The 19,761-nt window shown below is 41.2% G+C and overlaps 1 protein-coding gene across 1 annotated transcript; it reads right to left on the bottom strand.

Annotated features, from left to right (window-relative positions):
- Positions 1-868: 868 nt before the first annotated feature.
- On the bottom strand, positions 869-19,498 carry wdr26a (WD repeat domain 26a). Its single transcript, XM_083989936.1, has 14 exons — positions 18,339-19,498; positions 16,774-16,873; positions 16,604-16,660; positions 15,604-15,740; positions 13,630-13,727; positions 11,943-12,099; positions 10,883-11,021; positions 10,617-10,757; positions 8,442-8,561; positions 6,911-7,056; positions 6,275-6,353; positions 5,962-6,091; positions 5,074-5,268; positions 869-3,051 (listed from the first exon to the last, which is right to left on the bottom strand). Exons 1-14 carry the CDS (start codon positions 18,779-18,781, stop codon positions 3,029-3,031), a joined length of 1,965 nt encoding a protein of 654 aa, XP_083846062.1. The 5' UTR covers positions 18,782-19,498; the 3' UTR covers positions 869-3,028.
- Positions 19,499-19,761: the final 263 nt, after the last annotated feature.

The raw sequence follows: 19,761 nt of genomic DNA, 5'->3' as shown, positions 1-19,761 counted from the left end.
GAGAAAGAAAGAGAAAGACAGAAAGAAACAGACAGATAGATAGAAAGAAAGAGACAGATAGACAGAGAAAGACAGAAAGAAACAGACAGATAGATAGAAAGAAAGAGACAGAAAGAAAGAAAGAAAGAGACAGACAGAAAGAAAGGGACAGATAGAAAGAAAGAAAGAAAGAAAGAGACAGACAGACAGAAAGAAACACGTTATTGTCCCAAAAAACAAGTCCGAGTAAACAAAGTTTGCTCGAAAATGAGCAGGAGGAAGCCGAGCTTTTCACTTCCCACCCTTATTATATACACTTTCATTCAAGTATAACAAAATAAACCGAATATACAAGCAAACAAAGTCAACAGACTCACTCTCAGTTTTATAATCACCTACAGTATCCCTTTGTAGTCAAAATAATATTCCAACCTACTTTTCCTCATTCTCATATTTTTTTTAGAAACATGTTTTTGTATAATAATTTTTTAAAAATAGTTTCATGTTTGTGCTGTTTTTGAGCTTCATCTCCAGCCCATTCCACTATTGCAGACTGTTGTGCACATACTTTTCAGAGTTGTTCTGACATTTCATTCTCTTAAAATTCAATTCCACTCTCAGATTATACCCACACTGCCTTTCCATAAACATATTTTGTACCTCACCCAGAAGTAGGTTATATCTTGCTTTGTACATGATTTGTACAGTCTTGTGTTTAACTGAATCAGTGAATTTCAGAGTGTTTCCCTTAATGAATAATGAGTTTGTAGCTGAAGATAATCCAGTGTGGTGACGGTGCAGCAGCTCTGTGTCAATCCACACACTCACATGTTCATGTCAGGAAAAGAAACAAAAAGTGCGTCCATTTTTAAAACCCTGAATGCTTTTATTTAAAATATGCATACATAATACTTCTCCTACAGAACAATACAGAACAGTACAATCACTTTTTTTTTTCTTGTAGTAACACATTTAAAATGTAAAACTGCCTGCAAGCAAAACAAAGATCTACTTTGGCTTCTTACAGCGAGAAGAGGAAAAGAAGAATAAGAAGAAGAAGAAGTAGAAGTAGAAGAGAAGAAGCCTGAAATACTCTGAATGGACAAACTGCAGAACGAAGCTAAAACACCACGTGTGTGTGTAGGTGTGTGTTTGTGTTGTGTGTGTGTGTGTGTGTGTTGTGTGGTGGCAGAGCTGAAGCTGCTGGTGGCTGTGATGGCGTTTGGGCGGATGAACATGGGAAACACACTGACAAACTCAACGTGTGTGTGTCTGTTTATGTGTGTGTTTTCAAACAGCAGGTGTGACAGTGAGGAACCATCGACATCATCTTAATCTTCATCTTCATCATAATCATCATCATCTTCATCATCATCATCACATGCCATAACGTTACAACTAAACAGCACATTTCACACAACGTCACATCATCATCATCGTCGTCAGGACGGTTTCTCCCGACTCTTCTCCTGAAAAAACACTTCATTATTATCATCTTCATCTTTATCATCATCATTATCATCATCATAACTTTTATGTTACACTTGTGTACAAAAATGTGTCACACACACTCAACGCCGGCCAGTGTGTTACTACTGCGTCAAAAACTCAAAAGGATGAGGCCGGCTGGGAAGTTATTTAATAAAATTATGTATTTATTTATCCATTTATGTATTTATTTTTTTTATTAAAAATCAGTGTGTGAGTGCGTTTTCTGAAAAATGCAAACGTGGATTCATCCGCTGCTGAAAATAGTCCCTAATAAAGTCGCTATCTCCTCCTGCTTGATTTAAAAAAATGTAGTGAATCCAGATATTTGTAACTCCAGCCTCATCATCTTTTGAAGCTCTCGACAGTTCAGCTGAGGTTTTAAGAGGAAAAAAAATCTGGGAGCGTCTCCTTCATTATTAAAGCTCCATGTGAGGTGCATAATAATAATAATAATAATGATAATAATAATTTAAAAAAACAAAGCAAAAAAAACAAACACAGTGATAGTAAATGAAACTTAAAACAACTGTAACAACTAAAAAAATAATAAAAAAAAACCCAAAAAGGAGAATAAAGCTGCAACGGAAACAGAAGTAAAAGAGTAAAAGAGAGGGAGCGACATCAGAAAGAAGAGGAGGAAGGAGGAGGAGGAGGAGACTCAGGTCGTCCAGAGGTAACAGCAGCAAAAACCACCACTCAACACATTTAATAGATATTATGATACTATACTGCAAGTGTAAAAAAAAAACACGAGTCGCCATCAAACACATCGTCCTGTGCAACATGCTCATCATCATCAACTCCTCCTCCTCTTCCTCCTCCTCCTCCTCCTCTTTCTCTGGCTCTACTCAGATAAAAGCAAACAAACCAAAAAGTTCTGTATTTAAAAAAAAAAAAAAAAAGACAATATAACAAGATTTTTTTCTCTTCTTTTTTAAAACAAACGCATCAAACTCCTCTTCAAGTGAGCGACGGCTGTTAAAATGTTCCTGCAGGTAAAATCTCTTTCAAAGCTTCAGGAGGAGAACGAGACGAGACGCCACCGTCGCCGTCCGTCGCCTACGGTAACGCTAGTCAGTGAACTACTCATCATCATGAATAAATAATGTAGCTGATAATAAATAAGAGGAGGTGGGTAGATGGGTGGGTGGGTGGTCCTGGATGGTGCTGAGGGAACAGACAGGTCCAGACAGGTGAGTGGGTCAGATACTGGAGGTCCTAGAGCCAAGAGTCCACCCTCCTTTTCAGAAGAAGGAGAAGGAAGAGGAGGAGGAGGAGGAGGAGATAGAGGAGGAGATAGAGGAGGAGGAGGGGGCTCTGCTCTGTGTCATGTGACCCAGTCTGACATCATCGTCTCTGTGTTGTGGCGTCCTGACACACGGAGGATCAGGAGGAGGAGGAGGAGGAGGTCCAGCTTGGCTCCGCCTCCAGGAAGAAGCTGTCCAATCAACACAAAGATTTTCTCCCCCATCTCCCCTCCTCTCTCCTCCCGGCTTCATCCGTTCAAGTGTGTAAAGAGTCTTAATGCTCCTCAGGGCGTCGCGGGTCCAGCGGCTCATCAGCTGTCCATGCTGCAGCACTCTGACGGGACACGGAGGAAACACACCATCACAACCAGATCAAACCAACATCTGGATCGTTATTATTCACAGTATAAACTCCACTTTCATCTGAACCACAGAAAACTCATCTCACTCCATTTCAAACAGGATATATACTGTACATACAGCGGGGTAAATAAGTATTGAATGTGTCAACATCTTTCTCAGAAAATATATTTCTAATAGAGCCACTGACATGTAAATGAATGACTGATATTAAGACGACTACCAACTTGTTTAAATGCAATCAGATGTAAGGCGTAGAATGTAAGATGTCACAGCACCAATGTGCTGTTGTAAGTATTACTGCAAACATGATGTATTAAGATGTCTATTTGACTGATATGATATTGAAAATGTGATACGTTTTTTACATCTCTTTTCGATGTATGGTACTTCGGACCCCAGGAAGACTAGCTTGTGCCATTGGCATCAGCTAATGGGGATCCTTTTAAATAAATAAATGAAATGTTCACCAGATGTCGGCAACAACCCAAGTGAAGTAATGCACACATACATAGAAATCCAAACATTTATGTCCATAAATTAAGTAATGTGTAATAAAGTGAAACGACACAGAAAAGGAGGTGCAAAAAGGTTTGGAAAGCCAAGAAAGCAGCTGGAGTCTGTAGAAAGTATCCTGTCCCCTATCAGTGCAAAGTAATATCAGCTGCTTTAGTCCAGTTGACGCCTATAAAAATGTTTCTCATCACCAAGGTGTCACACAAGAGGCGTCTCATGACGGAGAAAAGCAAAGAGCTTCTCCAGACCATCAGAAACTGATGTTGCAGAAAAAACTGATGCATCGATTACAGATGTGTCTGAATGCACCGTTTTATCCGTTAGTGCATAAAAATAACGTTATTTCACCATAAACTGGCCACGACCAGGTCCTCACAAGATTCCTGACAGAGTCAAAAGAAAACTAAGAGTTGTCAAAGAGCAAAGGATCACTGACAGACAGATTTAGAGAGACTTTAGATAGACTAGCAATTAGCAAGTACAGTTATACTAAAAAACAATGAGTAATGCATTTAACCACCATGACCTCTATGCTGCTCACCATTTTTTTTAAACTTAAATTTATACAGCTTTTTCTGATAAGTTGATCCATAAGAAGATATAGTTGGAAGATATCACTTTATTTAACAAATAACAACATTCAGTAGCTAATTTGTGACAAATAAAATAAATACTGAGCATGAATAAATAACTTAACCCATTGAACTTAATAACCTATGTTTAGAATAAGATTTTTTTGTGTATTGTGATGGAAAAACACACAAGTGTTCATTTAACCATGTTGATTATGTCCTAAGTTTTGTGAGAACCTGAACAGTTTTAATGAGCAAAGAGACCTTGAAGATAGTGGAGGTATGCAAACAGCTCTGAGAGGTTATGTTTTGAAAACATCTTCATGAGTAAGAGATAACTTGGCCGTTGCTAGGCAGTACGACGTGTCTTATGAGTATTCTCCATTGTGCTTAAAGGGATAGTTCAACATTTTGGCAAATTGGCCCATTGTCATAATCCCTATAGTTATAGCAGTAGGTTTGTTACCTTTAATTGTCGGTGCAAGCTGTTTTTAGAACGGCGGAGCAGAGCCGTGAGCTGCTCAGAGCTACGCTACGGAGGCTCATGGGATTTCTTGGTTTCCCTCATCAAACTCATCAAATACACAATCCAACAACTCCACAACGCTCTGATGGACAAGTTGTGACCTGCACATTCACCACGCTATGAGATAATAACACAACGTTACCAGATAGAGTTGTTTTAGAGGTAAATTCAGAGACCGCTTGCTGAAAAAGGTCCCTGAAGGCAACGCGCATCAGTGGTTTTGCATGAATTTCCGTTATTATCTAGGCTACACAGATAGAGGAAAATCCAGGTATATCAATGAGTGCTCTAAAAAGGTTTAGTGACTAAAATCTTCCCTCTGCAACTCTGTGACAAAACCTCGGTGACCTGTTCTGTACAGTAAAACCTGTGGTGTTCGTACCGTTGAGCCCCTCTGCGTCCTGGACGTCCAGGAAGGGGGCGGGTCCCCAGATGCGGACGGTGCCGTCGTCTGAGGCGCTGGCCAGCAGCCCGGGCAGGACGGGGTTCCAGCTCACACAGTTGACCGTGCGGGTGTGACCGGTGAGCTCGGCGATGGGCAGCTCGCTGCGCCGGTGCCAGATGTAAACTTTGTGGTCTGATGGGAGATGGGAGACACGGGGTTTAGACTTAAAGGGAGATGGTGTGAATGTGTGACACATTACCCATAAGCCCTTTCTCTGCAGAGATGTTTACATTTCAGTTCTGTGCAAGACTTATGCTGCGTTCAAGACAACTTTGAACTCAGGTTTTTCCGACTTCCTACTTGAAAAAGTGCAACTAAACACCAACTCATGTCGGAGCTCTCTCTCTCTCTCTCTCTCTCTCTCTCTCTCTCTCTCTCTCTCTCTCTCTCACTCTCTCTCTCTCTCGAGAAAGTCAGAGGAAAAAAATCTCCCCCGACTTCTCTGAGAATCAGTTGTCTGACGTCCAAACATCGATTAACATACATTGAAACGTTATGAAATATAGAATATTTACTGATATTTACAGATTATCTACTGATGTTGTGGAACACAGTGAATTTAGGTTGTTATTTATCTTATTTTAAATAATCCGTTTCATTTTTGTTTTGTTTTTGTGCCCTTTTTAATGTTTTAATGTGAAGCACCGTGAATGCAAAGTTTGTCCCTGTTCGCTGTGTTTTTGGTTATTCTGGCGTGGTGCGTCGTCTCAAACGCTTTGAAGTCAGAACTCTGAGTTTTCAATTGGGAGATTCCGCGTTGTCTTGAACGCAGCATTAATTCGAGAGTTTCTACTGATGATGATGATGATGATGATGCTGTGTCACCTTCGCTGCCACTGGCGATGAAGTCTTCGTTGTGGCCCCCGAGGCAGGAGTGGATGGTGTAGAAGCCCTGGGTGACGCCCTGGTACTTCCTCACCAGCACCCGGTCCTGCAGATCCCACAGGTGAACTCCCTGCAGAGCAGAGAGGAGTTAACTGGAGGAGCTGGTTCTGGTTCTGGACCAGGTGAGGGACTGGGTTTACACTCAGTCAGTCAGTGAGTCAGTCGGTCGGTCAGCGAGTGAGTGAGGGAGTGAGTGAGTGGGTGAGTCGGTCAGTCGGTCAGTGAGTCAGTCAGTGTGGTACCAGCTGCTCACCTGGGTCGCAACATTCAGCAGAGCGAGCCTCCCGTTCTTGGACACGGTGAAGGACATGATGGGATGGTCCTCCTGCACTCTGCAACAACACAACATGACACAACATGAAAGATAGAGATAGAGATAGACAGAGAGATCCGATCCTAGACAAGGAGTCAGGGAGATGTCTAGCAGTCTGGCTTTGGAAAAACTGACTTACACAGTCAGAGGGAAAAGTCTTTCTTTCATTTTTTGAACTAGCTGAATATATAAATGTCTGCGATTAGAATTAGATTGAATAATTTTGTATTTCAGTCCAGAGTGGCTTGTAAGGGGGAGAATAGAATAATGGCCAGACCATAACCTTGTTTTTTCTCTTCTTTCTTTTCAATTATTTATCCAATTATTTTTATAAGCTTAATTTATTGTGTATTAGGTATTATATGTTTACCCATATGGATGTGTATGCAGCATGGGGTATGTATATATGTACATATAATTTCCCTGTGTATAAGTGTGTATTTGTGTAAACTTAAACTATTAATAATAATGATTTATTTAATGTATTTCTATATATCTATTATTATTATTAATATGCGTCTCATTTATTTTTATTTAGAACCAGAACCAGAACCACGGCCTCACAGTCCGACTCACATGTTTCTGTCCGTCAGGTCCTCGAAGTTGTATCCTCGGATACGCTGGTGGGTGTCAGAGGCGAGGACGGTCCGGCCGTCACTCAGACACCACAGGCACTGCACTCTGACGCCTTCCCACGAGTCCAGCAGGTTCCCATCCAGGTCCTGGGAGGCAGCAGGAGGAGAAAACACCAAGCCATAACTTAATCAATAATAATAATAAGAGCAGGATCAATGATGGACCCATCTAACACACTTTAGTTTTATTAAAACCTGAGCAACACAAACTCTCTGTGTGTGTGTGGAGAACCAGGAACAACAACTATGTTACAAACCTGTGGTTATTGATTATCTACTAATCCGAACCCCAGAGACTGTACAGACCTCCAAGCCCTTCAAATCCCTTATAAAAACCCACCTGTTTAAACTGGCTTTTAATGAGTGTGTCTAATTCCTGTTCTTTTATTTTCGAGTTTTATTTATTTTATTTTATTTTTGACATTGTTCTGTATTCTAATTTTGCACATGTAAGCGTCCTTGGGCACTTGTAAAAGCGCATTATAAATAACATTTATTTTTATTATTAGAAGGTTAATTTAAATGAAAAATGAATAACATCTGTCCCCAGAGGATGAGTCATCTGCGGACTAAAACTATATTTGAAACTTAATTTGGTTACTGCATCGTACTGGAATTGTTTTAGTATTAATCTGTAAGTAAATTGGTTTTTTTTGTCCTTTTGTTTGTTTTTATGTTTGGTGTATTAATTTCTGTCTATTACATTACTTGAATGGTGATATGTATTCATAAAAATAACAAAAAATAACTCTATGGCTGCAGCTGGTTTTTATTTTTCATCATCTATTTATAGTTTTGTCACAAATCTGGTCCATAAAATATCAGAAAATAAACACTGGCACATGACCTGAAGAGTCCTGAGGATCCTATTATATTAATTAGAGTCACACTTAATGGAGCCTGTTAATCAAGTTAGTTTATACTACATAACGTTAGAATTAGCAGTTGTTCCACTACTGTTGTAATTTCAATTTATTTATTTATTAAGAAATGGGAAAGTACATATTTATAGACATTTATAATGTAAATATGAATGACATTACAGCCATATGGCTAATTTCCATATTTACAAGACAAGACGTTACAGTATGTTCTTTCCAATAAACTGCTGAGTGAAGGAATTAATTTTGATACTGAAAATCACGGCATTACCTCTGCACTGCTAAAAACACAGCTACTAATTATAACGTTGGCTTTGTACTGTAGCAATTGCAAAATGTACATGAAACAGTTTGTAGCTGCAGGTTTTTTGTTTGACCGAATCACATTTCAGCTCCTGTGGTGAACAAACAAGAAGCTTTTCAACATTCAGTTCAAATTCAGGAGGAACTGTTCACATGATCCCAGAGAGCCGGTGCAGGCTGCGTGTTCAGAGCGATGTGATTAGTCTGTAGCAGCCATGACATGTGTGTGCGTGTGAGTATGTGTGTGTGTGTGTGTGTGTGTGTGTGTGTGCAGTGACAGATACTCACACACTGGTAGAACTGGCCTCTCTGGCCTCCTGTGACGAAGCGTTTACCATCTGGGTTCCAGGCCACGCTGGTCAGGCTATCCTCATGGGACTGACTCATCTTAGTCCGCAACTCGCCCGTCTGCACAGCGCGGGAGAAAACACACACACACACACACATCAGACCACACACACACTCATCACTCTACGACACTGTGATAGTATTGTGACCTTATAATCAACAGAAAACAGGCTCTTATAGGTTCAAAGTGTTTGTGACTCGACAGTAACACATGTAATATTTAGATTTGTCTTTTATTATTGCAGCTTTAGGGTGTTTTTTTTTAAGTTAAGACAGAGAAGCTGTGACATCCAGGATGAGGAGCTTTAGGTTTTGAAGTTTAATGAGCTACAAAAACCCACAGATCACTGTCAGCGTCTCTGCAGCTCCTCTCAGATCTAAGCTTCACTCCCACTGACCTGGTTTCCCCCTCCAGCAGCAGCAGCTGTTTCTCCCTCCACTGACTCCAGACTACAGATGCACCCGTTACAATTTTCAGATTTTCTTTCTAACAACAACAACACTTTGTCTCTTTTCTTTACAAGACAATTCTGCCGTGTGTTGATAATTATTAAAACACTGACTGATCATTTTTAGACGCAAGGTAAAGTGACAGAATGATTCTTATTGTTGTTGATGCCATAATAAAATGCACATTATAGCTGATTAACATGTTTTCCTGTCTATACAATTGTTACATAACCAACATTTGCCACATGAATACTTGTAATGTGTGATATTCATAAATGCCAATCAAGTGTTAATCATAAAAAAAAGAAAGATCTGGGGACTCTTTATTAAACATATGAGGAGGAAGAGGTGTTTTATTAAATTAGACTATATTGTCTTGCATTGTAGTGTCTGTGATTCACCAGGTTCATTTACTTGCCTTCTTAGACCTTTGTGTCTCAATAGCATCAACTTAAATCCTGACACTTATGGTCATTTCAGTAATTGCACGGATCGTTGTGCATGTGCGTCTTTACTGTGAGCTTGCAGTTTTATTTTGTTATGTTTTGTTCTCTAGATTTTTATATTTTCTCCTTCCTGTTGTGAGAAAACTCAAACACAGCAGTTGTTAGTGTCTGAATGTTGTTCATCTTTTACATTTCTATGTTTTCCTGGTTGTTCCTTCGCTTCTTAATTTGGTTTTGCAGGTTTTTTTCATAATGTGTGTGTCTGTGTGTAGCTGTGTAGCTGTGTGTGATGAAATAGTGGCCAGAACTACAGAGATGAACGACTGGATCATGAATCTACACTGACAGGGTCATAATTCCTTCTGTTTGTTAATGGGATCAGACGTTTCTTTCAGACTTTAATCTCCTCTGGAGTCTCTATCTTGTACTCAGATCACTGTCGACAAAACAAAACTAAAACCGTGTTTGTTTTATATTAAATCTGGGGATTAGGGGATCTGAGTCTCCTACTGTTACACCTCTGATATTTATCTTAGACTTCTCTGACTGTGTGTGAGGTAGGGAGGTCACGATTACTTGTTTTCACAATTAATCGTGGTGTTAAACACCACAAAAGATTCCTAAATACCCCAAAAAAGATTATGTCGGAACGATATCGGCAGAAAAAATTGTCTAAAATTGTTTTTTTTTCTTTCTTTGTCTAGCAGCAAGCACTTTTTAATCTGTTATTTTGCCCAGCAGACAGGGAGCACAGGTACAAAGTATTTTTATGAATTGTGTATTTTATTCTTTGTATAATTTCTTGCATAGCTATGTATATATTTATTTAGTATTCAATATCCTGCTTTTTCTTCTTTTTAAGGCTGCTGTCACAAACTAATTTCCCCTCGGGGATAAATAAAGTATAATCTAATCTAATCTAATGTGCGCCAAATTGAGGGTAAATGCTCAGATACTGGTCCATTTAACGTAACGTAACATTGAATTGGTAGGAAGTTAAATGTTAGCGTGTCATTTGTATTAAAGAAAAACAAAAAACGATTAAAATAAATGTAAACATTTGGTATAGATGACGATTTATGACCTGAATATTTCAAACACTTCCCCTGGGGGGTTAATAGTTATATTAACAGATACTTAAAATATTTTGGTAAACAATTAATTAATGCATAATAATCGTGATAATCGTTAACACCATGATTATTATTATTATTATTACCTGTACGTTCCAGAGCCACAGCTCGGAGCAGTCGTCAGGTCCGCAGGCGATCAGGTAGGTGTCGTCGGGGCTCCAGGCCAGGTACGAGACCCCGTAGGCGTGACCCTCCAGAGTCTTCATCAGCTTCAGCTGCTGCGTTTCCTGCTCACACACACACACATACACACACACACCGTCATCAAACCTGTGACCTCAGCTCGGAGGAAGAAGAACTGAAGATGATGATGATGATGATGATGATGATGAAGACGACTGAGTGTGATCACCATGTCCACGTGCCACACGATCACGGTGGTGTCTTTGGACCCGGTTGCCAGTTTGGTGCCGTTGTTGGAGAACTTGCAGAACCAGACTTCGTTGCAGTGTTCGGTGAGAATCTGCTGAGTGTAGCAGGGGAACTGCTTCCTACAGATAAGGAAACACACACACACACACAGATATGTGTGTTAGTACTGGTTCGGTTAAATTCCTCTCATTACTTTTTGACTTTTAATTTAAAAGGCAGAAATAAATTAAATCAAACCAATAAAACACATCAGCTTTCTTTTATGGTTTTATGACTTTGGTGTAGTTGCACTCGTTAAATACAGTCTTTATTACTGAATTTATCAATGAGTCCTGAAGAGCTGTAGCGAAGATATTTCATTTGTTTTCTGTTCTCTCTCCAACACTTTTGCTGCGTTCAAGACAACTCAAAACTCGGAAAAAACAAGCTCCATGTTCTCCAAAATGTAATTGAAACAGCATCAAATTTGGAAATTACAGGTTATCATCTCAGAGCTCCGATTTTCCAACTTGATGTCAGCGACAGCAACAAAACTTGGCGTCCCGCATCGCCGTTAATGGAAAGAATGAGATTTGTTATTTGTCGATGTTTTCATGCATCTTCATCTGCTCCTAAAATAAGCATAAATTGCTGCTGCATTTATTTTTCATGTTCAGCAATCAGCCACAATATGCCAAACGCTATGATGCTGGAAGCCGGAAATTTCAGAGTTGGAGTTTTGACTTCTCGGTTTGTCCTGAACGCAGCATTTACTCTCAATGCTGCCTGTGGATCAATATGAACCTCACAAAACCAGCAAATACACAACCCTGTTATTTTTATATAGTGGGGCCATTTTATTAAATAATATGTATCTGATTGAATAGAAACGGCATGAAATCGATTGTGTATTCCTCTTCCATATTGCCATTATTGGTAACCGTTTTATAAAAGCAATACATCACTCCAGTCCGTGGTATACGCTCATTATACGGCCTGTCGTTATGTATTGCTTAATTGCTTATTGCTTGTGTGTGTGTGTGTGTGTTGTGTGTGTGTACCGGCTGCAGGCGTGGTCCAGGAGCAGGGACACAGAGTCCAGTCCACTGTCCAGCTTAGTGTTGTGGTAGAGGCAGCGCTCCCTCTGCAGCTCCACCGCCTGCTTCAGGAGAGTCTGCAGACGGCGAGGGGGCAGCATCACCGAGGGAGGCAGGTAGGCTGAAGGCAAAAACACACAAAACATACATATTTGATTAATTTTGTTTCGCCTTTAATTGTGTTACATCCATCATAGGGAACATCATGAATGAATCAACCACAGTGTGTTTGTGTGTGTTGACTGTGTCTTCACCAAAGCATGTTGGACACACGACAACAGCTGAGTCTTTTCAGTCTGTGTCACATGAGGTGAATATTCAACTGATTATCTTTCTAATGTGGCTGTTAAAAGTTTTACACTTGAATAAGAAGATAAAACATCTCAGTGTAGTAACTCTTTGTCTCTATAACAACAGGTCGGTGTCAGCCAATCAGAAGAGAGGAGGCTCTGAACCTCTCTTCTGATTGGCTTCTGACTGTTTTCTGAGTGATTCAATAAAAATAGAGCAGATTTTAGCAGAAAAAACAACAACAAATCCTGCAAAGTGTTGGATGGTGAATGGGTCCATGTTGTGGGCGGGGCTTAGGGTGACTCTGTTGTGACATCACAAAGTGACAGGAAGTCCTGACGGCTGTTTTTTAAATGCTCAGTTTCTGAATACAGGCTGTGTGCATTTCTCTGTGGACTGAAGCTTTGATACTTTCACAGTATTAATATAGAACCTAGAGCTGCTTTATAATCACACTACACATGGACATCTACCTTTATACTGTATGGAGCTTTAACACAAACATCTACCTTTATACTGTATGGAGCTATAACACAAACATCTACCTTTATTTTGAAGAAGCTTTAAAAGGGACAACGAGGAGTTTTGGAAAGCGAAGTGTTCTCATACTACATTTACCATGAGCCTCCGCGCGCACGGTGAAATTCTTGGACCAGTGCAAGACGGACGTCTTGCCATGAATGTTTTCATTCATCAAGAATTAAAGTCAGAGGTTCGAAGACGATCAGATACCGTCATAGTTCCGACCATAAACGGCGATTCTGCGGCGTTATTCTCATGACCTGCCAGGCAGCGTCCGTGAAACCGAAAGTAAGGAAACGCTTGTCGGCTCGCCCAGCATTTCCACCATTAATTAAAATAACAAAATAACGATAGAGACAAAACGATATATTTATCGAAAATGGGCCCATTAACAAGTGTGGGTAGCGTAGATTCATCCACATTAACATGAGACTTTTTTATAACCAAATAGAAACTCCTCGTTGTCCCTTTAATAGAAACATCTATCTTTAGACCTAATGGGACCTTTACAAAATGAACTTAGATTTGTAAATCGTACCTAAAGATCTTTAATATATATAGTATATTGTCAATAGGATGTTATATAAACACTTGTTTGCAGAGCTTGACATGTAACTCTGTGTGTATATAATCCACTTGAATCTCATCTACACTTGATCTCGACAGGAAACGTGCTGATGTCCTGCTGCAGCTGCAGGGTTTTCACAGTGAGTAACGGCTTACAGGTCAATATACAGTACACACACAGTGACAGCTCATGGAGAGTGTTAACTACATGAGTGTGTGAGTGTGTGTATGTGTGAGTATGTGTGTGAGTGAGTCACACTGTACTACTCACTCTGCAGCTTGTCCAGCAGCTTTGTTCGGGATGCCGTGCCTTTCCCCTCCCACTCTGCTTTGGCTCGTAGGTCCTCTGCATGGCTGCACATCAGGTACCTGCAACACACAGTGACATATTCTCATTAACACACACACACACACACACATCTGCTTTCACTAAGCCCCTCCCCTGTCAATATTTTCATGGTCCACAGCAGATTTTTGATTTAGGATAAACACTAAAGCACTTCAGTTGAGTCAGGATCAGTCTGTTCTGGACAACATGCACTATTTCTTCAATGACAAAGCTTTGTGTCTCAGAGTCTGGTCAGAGTGAACGCAGCCTTCCTGGAGGTGTTAATCAAATTCAGTACAGGACGTCAGGAGGACAAACTGTCTCCACCCTGCTGAGGAGCATCAACACACAACAGAGGGCTGCAGGTTTATCACACGTCTTAAAGAACAATTCCAGGAAAATTCAACCTGGGGCTCTAGTTTCCTAATATTTTAGGTCTAAAAGAATGAATCTTAAGATTTTCTTTTTTAATGTTTCCTGTTGTGCAGTAGCTGTGTCTGTCCCTGCATCGCCACAGCAGTGAATAATGGGAGCGGATTGATCTTAGACTGTTTACTTCCCCCAAAACTGCAATTTTTTTTCATTGACAGCGTCAGATGGCTTCACACATACACCGAGGGGTTTGTTTACTTCAAGAAAGATGACATATGTAAACGGAGCTGTAGCACAAAGTCTTGCACAAGAGTCAAGTTGACGCGCTCAAGTATGTTTACAGGCAGTGGTTGGAATAACGGCATTATAACATAACCGTGCTACTTTATTTTTTTACGGGTTAGGGAGGGAAGTTCAAGTAATTTGACACATTTGAGCATTTTATTGAAAAAAAGTAACACAATAGTTACTTTCCTTGTAATTAATTACTTTTATTTTGTTCTCAGTTTTTCAGAGTAACCTGCCCAACACTGTCTACAGGCAGTTTTACTCTTAGTGCTACTACGAGTTGATATTCCTCTGTTGATAAAACAAATGGGAGCTTCAGACGACCTGTAAACACAGTGAGCCGTTAACTTGACTCTCACGCAAGACTTTGTATTATAGCTCTGTTCACAAACACATCAGCTTTTTTGAATTAAACAAACCCTTCGGTGTATGTTTGAATAGCCATCTGACGTTGTCTGTGAAAAAAATGCTGCAGTTCTGTGGGATGTAAACAGCCTAAACAGCCTAAGATCGGTCCAGCGATGCGGGGACAGACACAATTACTGCAGAACATCTTCAGATTCATTCTTTCAGACCTAAAATATTAGGAAACTAGAGCCCCAGGTTGAATTTACCAGGAATTGTCAGTAGATAATGATTGATCATAATCAATACCACTGATGAGGAAATACACAGTTGGCACATTTCTCGCTCCTGTGCTGTGGAGCGTTAGCCTAGAAATCTAGCTGCACCCTAGCGGCAGCAAATCTATTTGCTCCGTAGGTGGGTCTAGAAACGAGCCATAGGAACTTCTTGATTCTCGAACACCGTTTGTGTTCACCAATCACAGCGCTCTATCCGTTTAGAGAGTCGTTGGGCGGGCTTAACGCGATGACGACATACATTTTAATTGGCTTGTCAGGCTAACGTCATCCTGCTCTTTGCTCTGATTGGTCGTAGCGCTACCCTATTGCGTGCATAGGCAGTTTGAAAGACAGCCTTCATCCCGCCCCCTGGATTGAGCCGAGGTCTACCGGTCGTTGCCAGACTATACATGTTAATGATGTAGTCTCGCTTGTCAGGCTGGTGGAGCGTCACATGCATGAAGGATCGGTGGAGACAGAAACATGAAGAACTGTCTCCAAGTGGTTGATAAAGGTCTTGTTGAACTCCAGCCCTGACATTCAACACCTCAGTTTAATAACTCCATGCTACTATCAGTGTGACTCAGCTTCCTCTCTGTCTGTCTGTTGCTGGAGGAGGAACTGATGAACTGACCCGCTCAGGATGTGGATCCGCTCCGTGTTGTACTTGAGGGGGGTGAGCTCGGCTCTGAGGACCTGCAGCGCCTCCAGGACCTTCCCGTCCTCCAGATACTCCAGGTACTTCTGCTGCAGCAGGAGGAACTTCATCCTCTGAGGACCAGAGAGAGAGAGAGGAGACAGCGGTCATCAATGATGGTTTATTTTTTACATTATTGCAAAAAATTTGATTGAAATCTTGATAGCAAAGAGTCCGTTTGCTATAACCTGGTCTTCACACCTAAAATCAGCTGGTTTCACAGAGACAGTTTTATTTTACTGATATTTTAGCACATTTTCATCATCTCCGTCCAATACTGTGTGTCTACGACGTCTACTGTTGTTTTTGTGACAGACTGTCAATCACAGAAAGAGACTCTGTCCTGTTTGTCTTCTTCTCTGACACATACGTGGTGATGATGAAATAAAAACAGACTTTGGACGTTTGTGACAGAAACTGCAGGACTGAAATAAAAAACAAAAACAAAAAAAAAACAGACCACCTCACAGTTTCACCGCTGCATTTCTGGAGAATTTCCGTTGTTGTGTATCTGTTTAAGTGTTAAATGTCTAGAGCAGACGAGTGTGCAGATACACTGACAGCAGCCTGTCTGTTCGGGTTTAGTCTTTGTGTTTGACAGCATCCAACATCCAGAATGAACCAGTGAGGCAGTGTGTGTGTGTGTGTGTGTGTGTGTGTGTGTGTGTGTGTGTGTGTGTGTGTGTGTGTGTGTGTGTCAGCTCAGACCACTGAGCTCCAGAACCATTTGGATTTGCACAGACTTAGCAGCATCATGCTTCATGTGGTTTTTGTTCAGGGATTTGCAACAGTTGCTGCAGTTTCCCTGAGGTTTTTTTTTTTTTTTTTTTTTTTAGAAACTGGTGGTAGTTTCGCCTGTTTTCTTTCAAACATTTGCAACGAATCTGAAAACAGCCTGTGAGAGAGTGGACCGACGGCTGCTGGACTTGTCACTTACCACAATAGCACTTGGAGAGTGCATCAAGGCCTTCAGCTCGTTCAGATCGCTCTCAGCCTGTGTGAAGAGAGAAAGAAGGACCGACGTCAGATTCACCAAGTCAGAAACATAAACAATCTTTTATAGTTGATAAACAATAAATCAAATCCATATTATTTCCCATGCTGCACCTTGTCCCACTCTCCTTCCATGACGTGGTTGCGAAACTTGGTGGCGGACGGGTGCTCCAGTCTGCAGCCGGACTCCTGCATCAGGAGGTCCACCGTCTGACTGTGGACAGCGGAAACCATCAGTTAATATCAATATCAATAATCAATCACTATCAGTCACTCACGACCAAGTTCTGACACGTTCGTTCACTGTCGTCATGTGACCGACTGATAAAATAACATGTGACAATGTGCAGAGCGGATTGAGTCACAGGTTTAGTTCTGTATCTATGAGCAGACATCAGAACAGTTAGTCAATTAATTCACTAATTAATCAACTGACAGGGAATTGATCAATAAGATTTCTTGGTTTTTCATTTTTATATTATTATAAAGTATCTGTAGATTTTGGAAAAAAAACAAAACAATACTTTATTAATCAGCTGACAGGTCGGTCAGCTGAGTCAGCACATGAGTAAGTTACACAACATATTTAAATCACAATAACTCCCTTTTGTCCCTCAACAGCTCCCATTGAAAAGACCATAACAACACAGGAAGGTCAGCTCTACAAAGCTCCAGCACTTTATTATGTATTTAGTTTAGTGGGCAGCGTTAATGTAGATAAAACCTGGTTTTATAAAATAAATATTTCATGTGTGTGGAGATGTGGTGCAATAAAATGATGTACAGCTATCAATCACTATCAATACGTCAACTCCTTCAGCTAAGAGTAATCTTTAAATTGAGTTCTTATATTCCTTGTATTGTTTTATTTATTATTATTATATTATCCATGATTAACTATATTGTATTTTTTCTTTTTCTTTTTTAAATATATAACTATACAGCACTTTGGTCGACTGAGGTTGTTTTTAAATGTGCGTTACGACCAACACTGTGTATATAATTTTATTCTAATCTTATAATAACTGTATACCGTATATTCCTGACACATTTTGTTACATAATAACTATATGTTTGTCTTATATTGTTTTTATATCTCTATATTTGCATAATCTTCTACTTTTTTACATTGTATTTTGCAAATGCTTCTGTAACAACCAAATTCCCCATGTGTAGGATCAATAAATGGTCTTGTGGTTTATAAATAAACTGTCACTTGACTTGACTAATAATTGATAAAACTGTCTGATTGGTCTACCATCTAGTTGGTGTGACAACAACAGTGGCTTTGCTGTTTCCATCAGTCACATTACAAGGTCACTACAGTGTATGAACTCTGTAACAGGAGTGTGTGTGTGTATATGTATATGTGTGTGGGTCATGGGGTTCATCCTCCCTTCCTCCACATGTAAACACAAGTGTCAGTTCAATCTGCTGCAGTGAACAGGAGGAGGATGATGATGCCACACTTTAAAATAAAACAGGCCTTGCACACAAACATGATGCATTGCACACACACACTAGTCCTGACATAACACAAACATGGTGCACACACTGTAGCTGTCTGTTGTTATGTGTTTTGTTTGTTTTAACTCTCCACCCAGAGGTCACCAACCCCCCCTCCTCCTCTGACAGCTGGCCCAGCGACGAGCAGCTGTACTCGGCCTCACTTGACTTACTTGAGACCGAGGTCGTGGAGGTGTTGTCCTATCAGCCTGATGACATCCTCCTCCGACTGAGACAGACGCTTCTTTTTCTTCACGTCCGACGACCCACCACCATTTCCACCTCCACCTCCACTGCTGTTATTGGTGTTATTGTTGTTATTATTGGGTGCAGGCTGCGCTGACACTCCGTTGTTATTGTTGTTGCTGCTGACACTGACACTGACAGTGTTGTTGCCGTTGTTGGAGACTGACACCAGCCCGTTGGAGTGAGCTGCTGCTGCCGCTGCTGCTGCCCCACTACCACCACCACTACCACCACCGCTGTTGCCGCTGCTTCCGCCGGAGGACGAGTCACCGTTTTGGGCTCCGTTTCTGCAGGACACCTCTGAATCCCGGTCCTGTTGTCCTCCTCCTCCTCCTCCTCCTGCTCCTCCTCCTGCCCCGTTCGCCTGCATGTTGTTGACTTGGGGGGCCCACCACACGACGCGACGCTGCTACACAAACGGCCGATCAACGGACGTAGCAACGGCAGCAACGGCAACGTTAGCAACGGCAACGGCACTGCGGGGAGAACAACCGACCGACACCACCGGTCGTCGACAGGCCCACTGACCCAGATGCAAGCCCCGAACTGCCCTGTGCTCTGCTCTGCTCTGCTCCCCCCTCCTCTCCTCCTGCGGCCGAGTCTCCGTCTCCTTGTGTGTGTGTGTGTGTGTGTGTGTGTCTCTGTGTGTGTGTCCTCCTCCGCGACGATAACGCCGATTTTTTTTTTGTCCGGCTCGTAGGTCGAAGCGACGGAGGCCACAGTTATTTAGACGACCGCATTTTGCGAGGCTCGGCGGTGGCGCACGGCGCTGTCAGAGCCGCGGTGTAGAGAAGTAGTTTGGGTACAGCTTGTTATTGTTGCTCTCAGACAGCTGCAGCCCTGTTATGGACATGTACGCGGTGACGTCGGCGGAAATTCCTTCACGTCGGCTCGTTCGGTCCGTACGTACGTACGCGCTGCGTCACCGCTAGAGGGCGGCAGAGCGCTGTGAGCGTGAGCTGAGTAACCATGGATACAGTACAGGCTGCTGCTAGTGAAAAGATTCACAAAGGTGCAATGAAAGTGTCGATTTTGAGATTTAATTGAATTTGAAGGTTAAATGGCTTTAATTTCCCCCAATAAATCAATAACCAAGAGGTCTTGTTCTCATTACGTTCACTTGTGTTTGATAGACTGAGGCAATGAGTTGTTAAATATGACTGAAATAACCAAAGTAGAGTAGAGTAGAGAATACTTTATTCATCCCTAGCAGGGAAATTCAAATTTGTCCAGTAGCTCACACAACAATGATACAAAAAAGATGAACACAAAAAACATTTTAAAGGTGTACAGAAAAGAAAATTGAATTTGAGCCCACTTTGGGTCATAAAATTAATGTGATAACTCATC

This window comes from Trachurus trachurus (assembly GCF_905171665.1).
Source record: "Trachurus trachurus genome assembly, chromosome: 16".
In the NCBI taxonomy this organism is placed as follows: domain Eukaryota; kingdom Metazoa; phylum Chordata; class Actinopteri; order Carangiformes; family Carangidae; genus Trachurus; species Trachurus trachurus.
The sequence above is the reverse complement of the archived record's forward strand: the minus strand, read 5'-3'. Positions and strand labels throughout refer to the sequence as shown.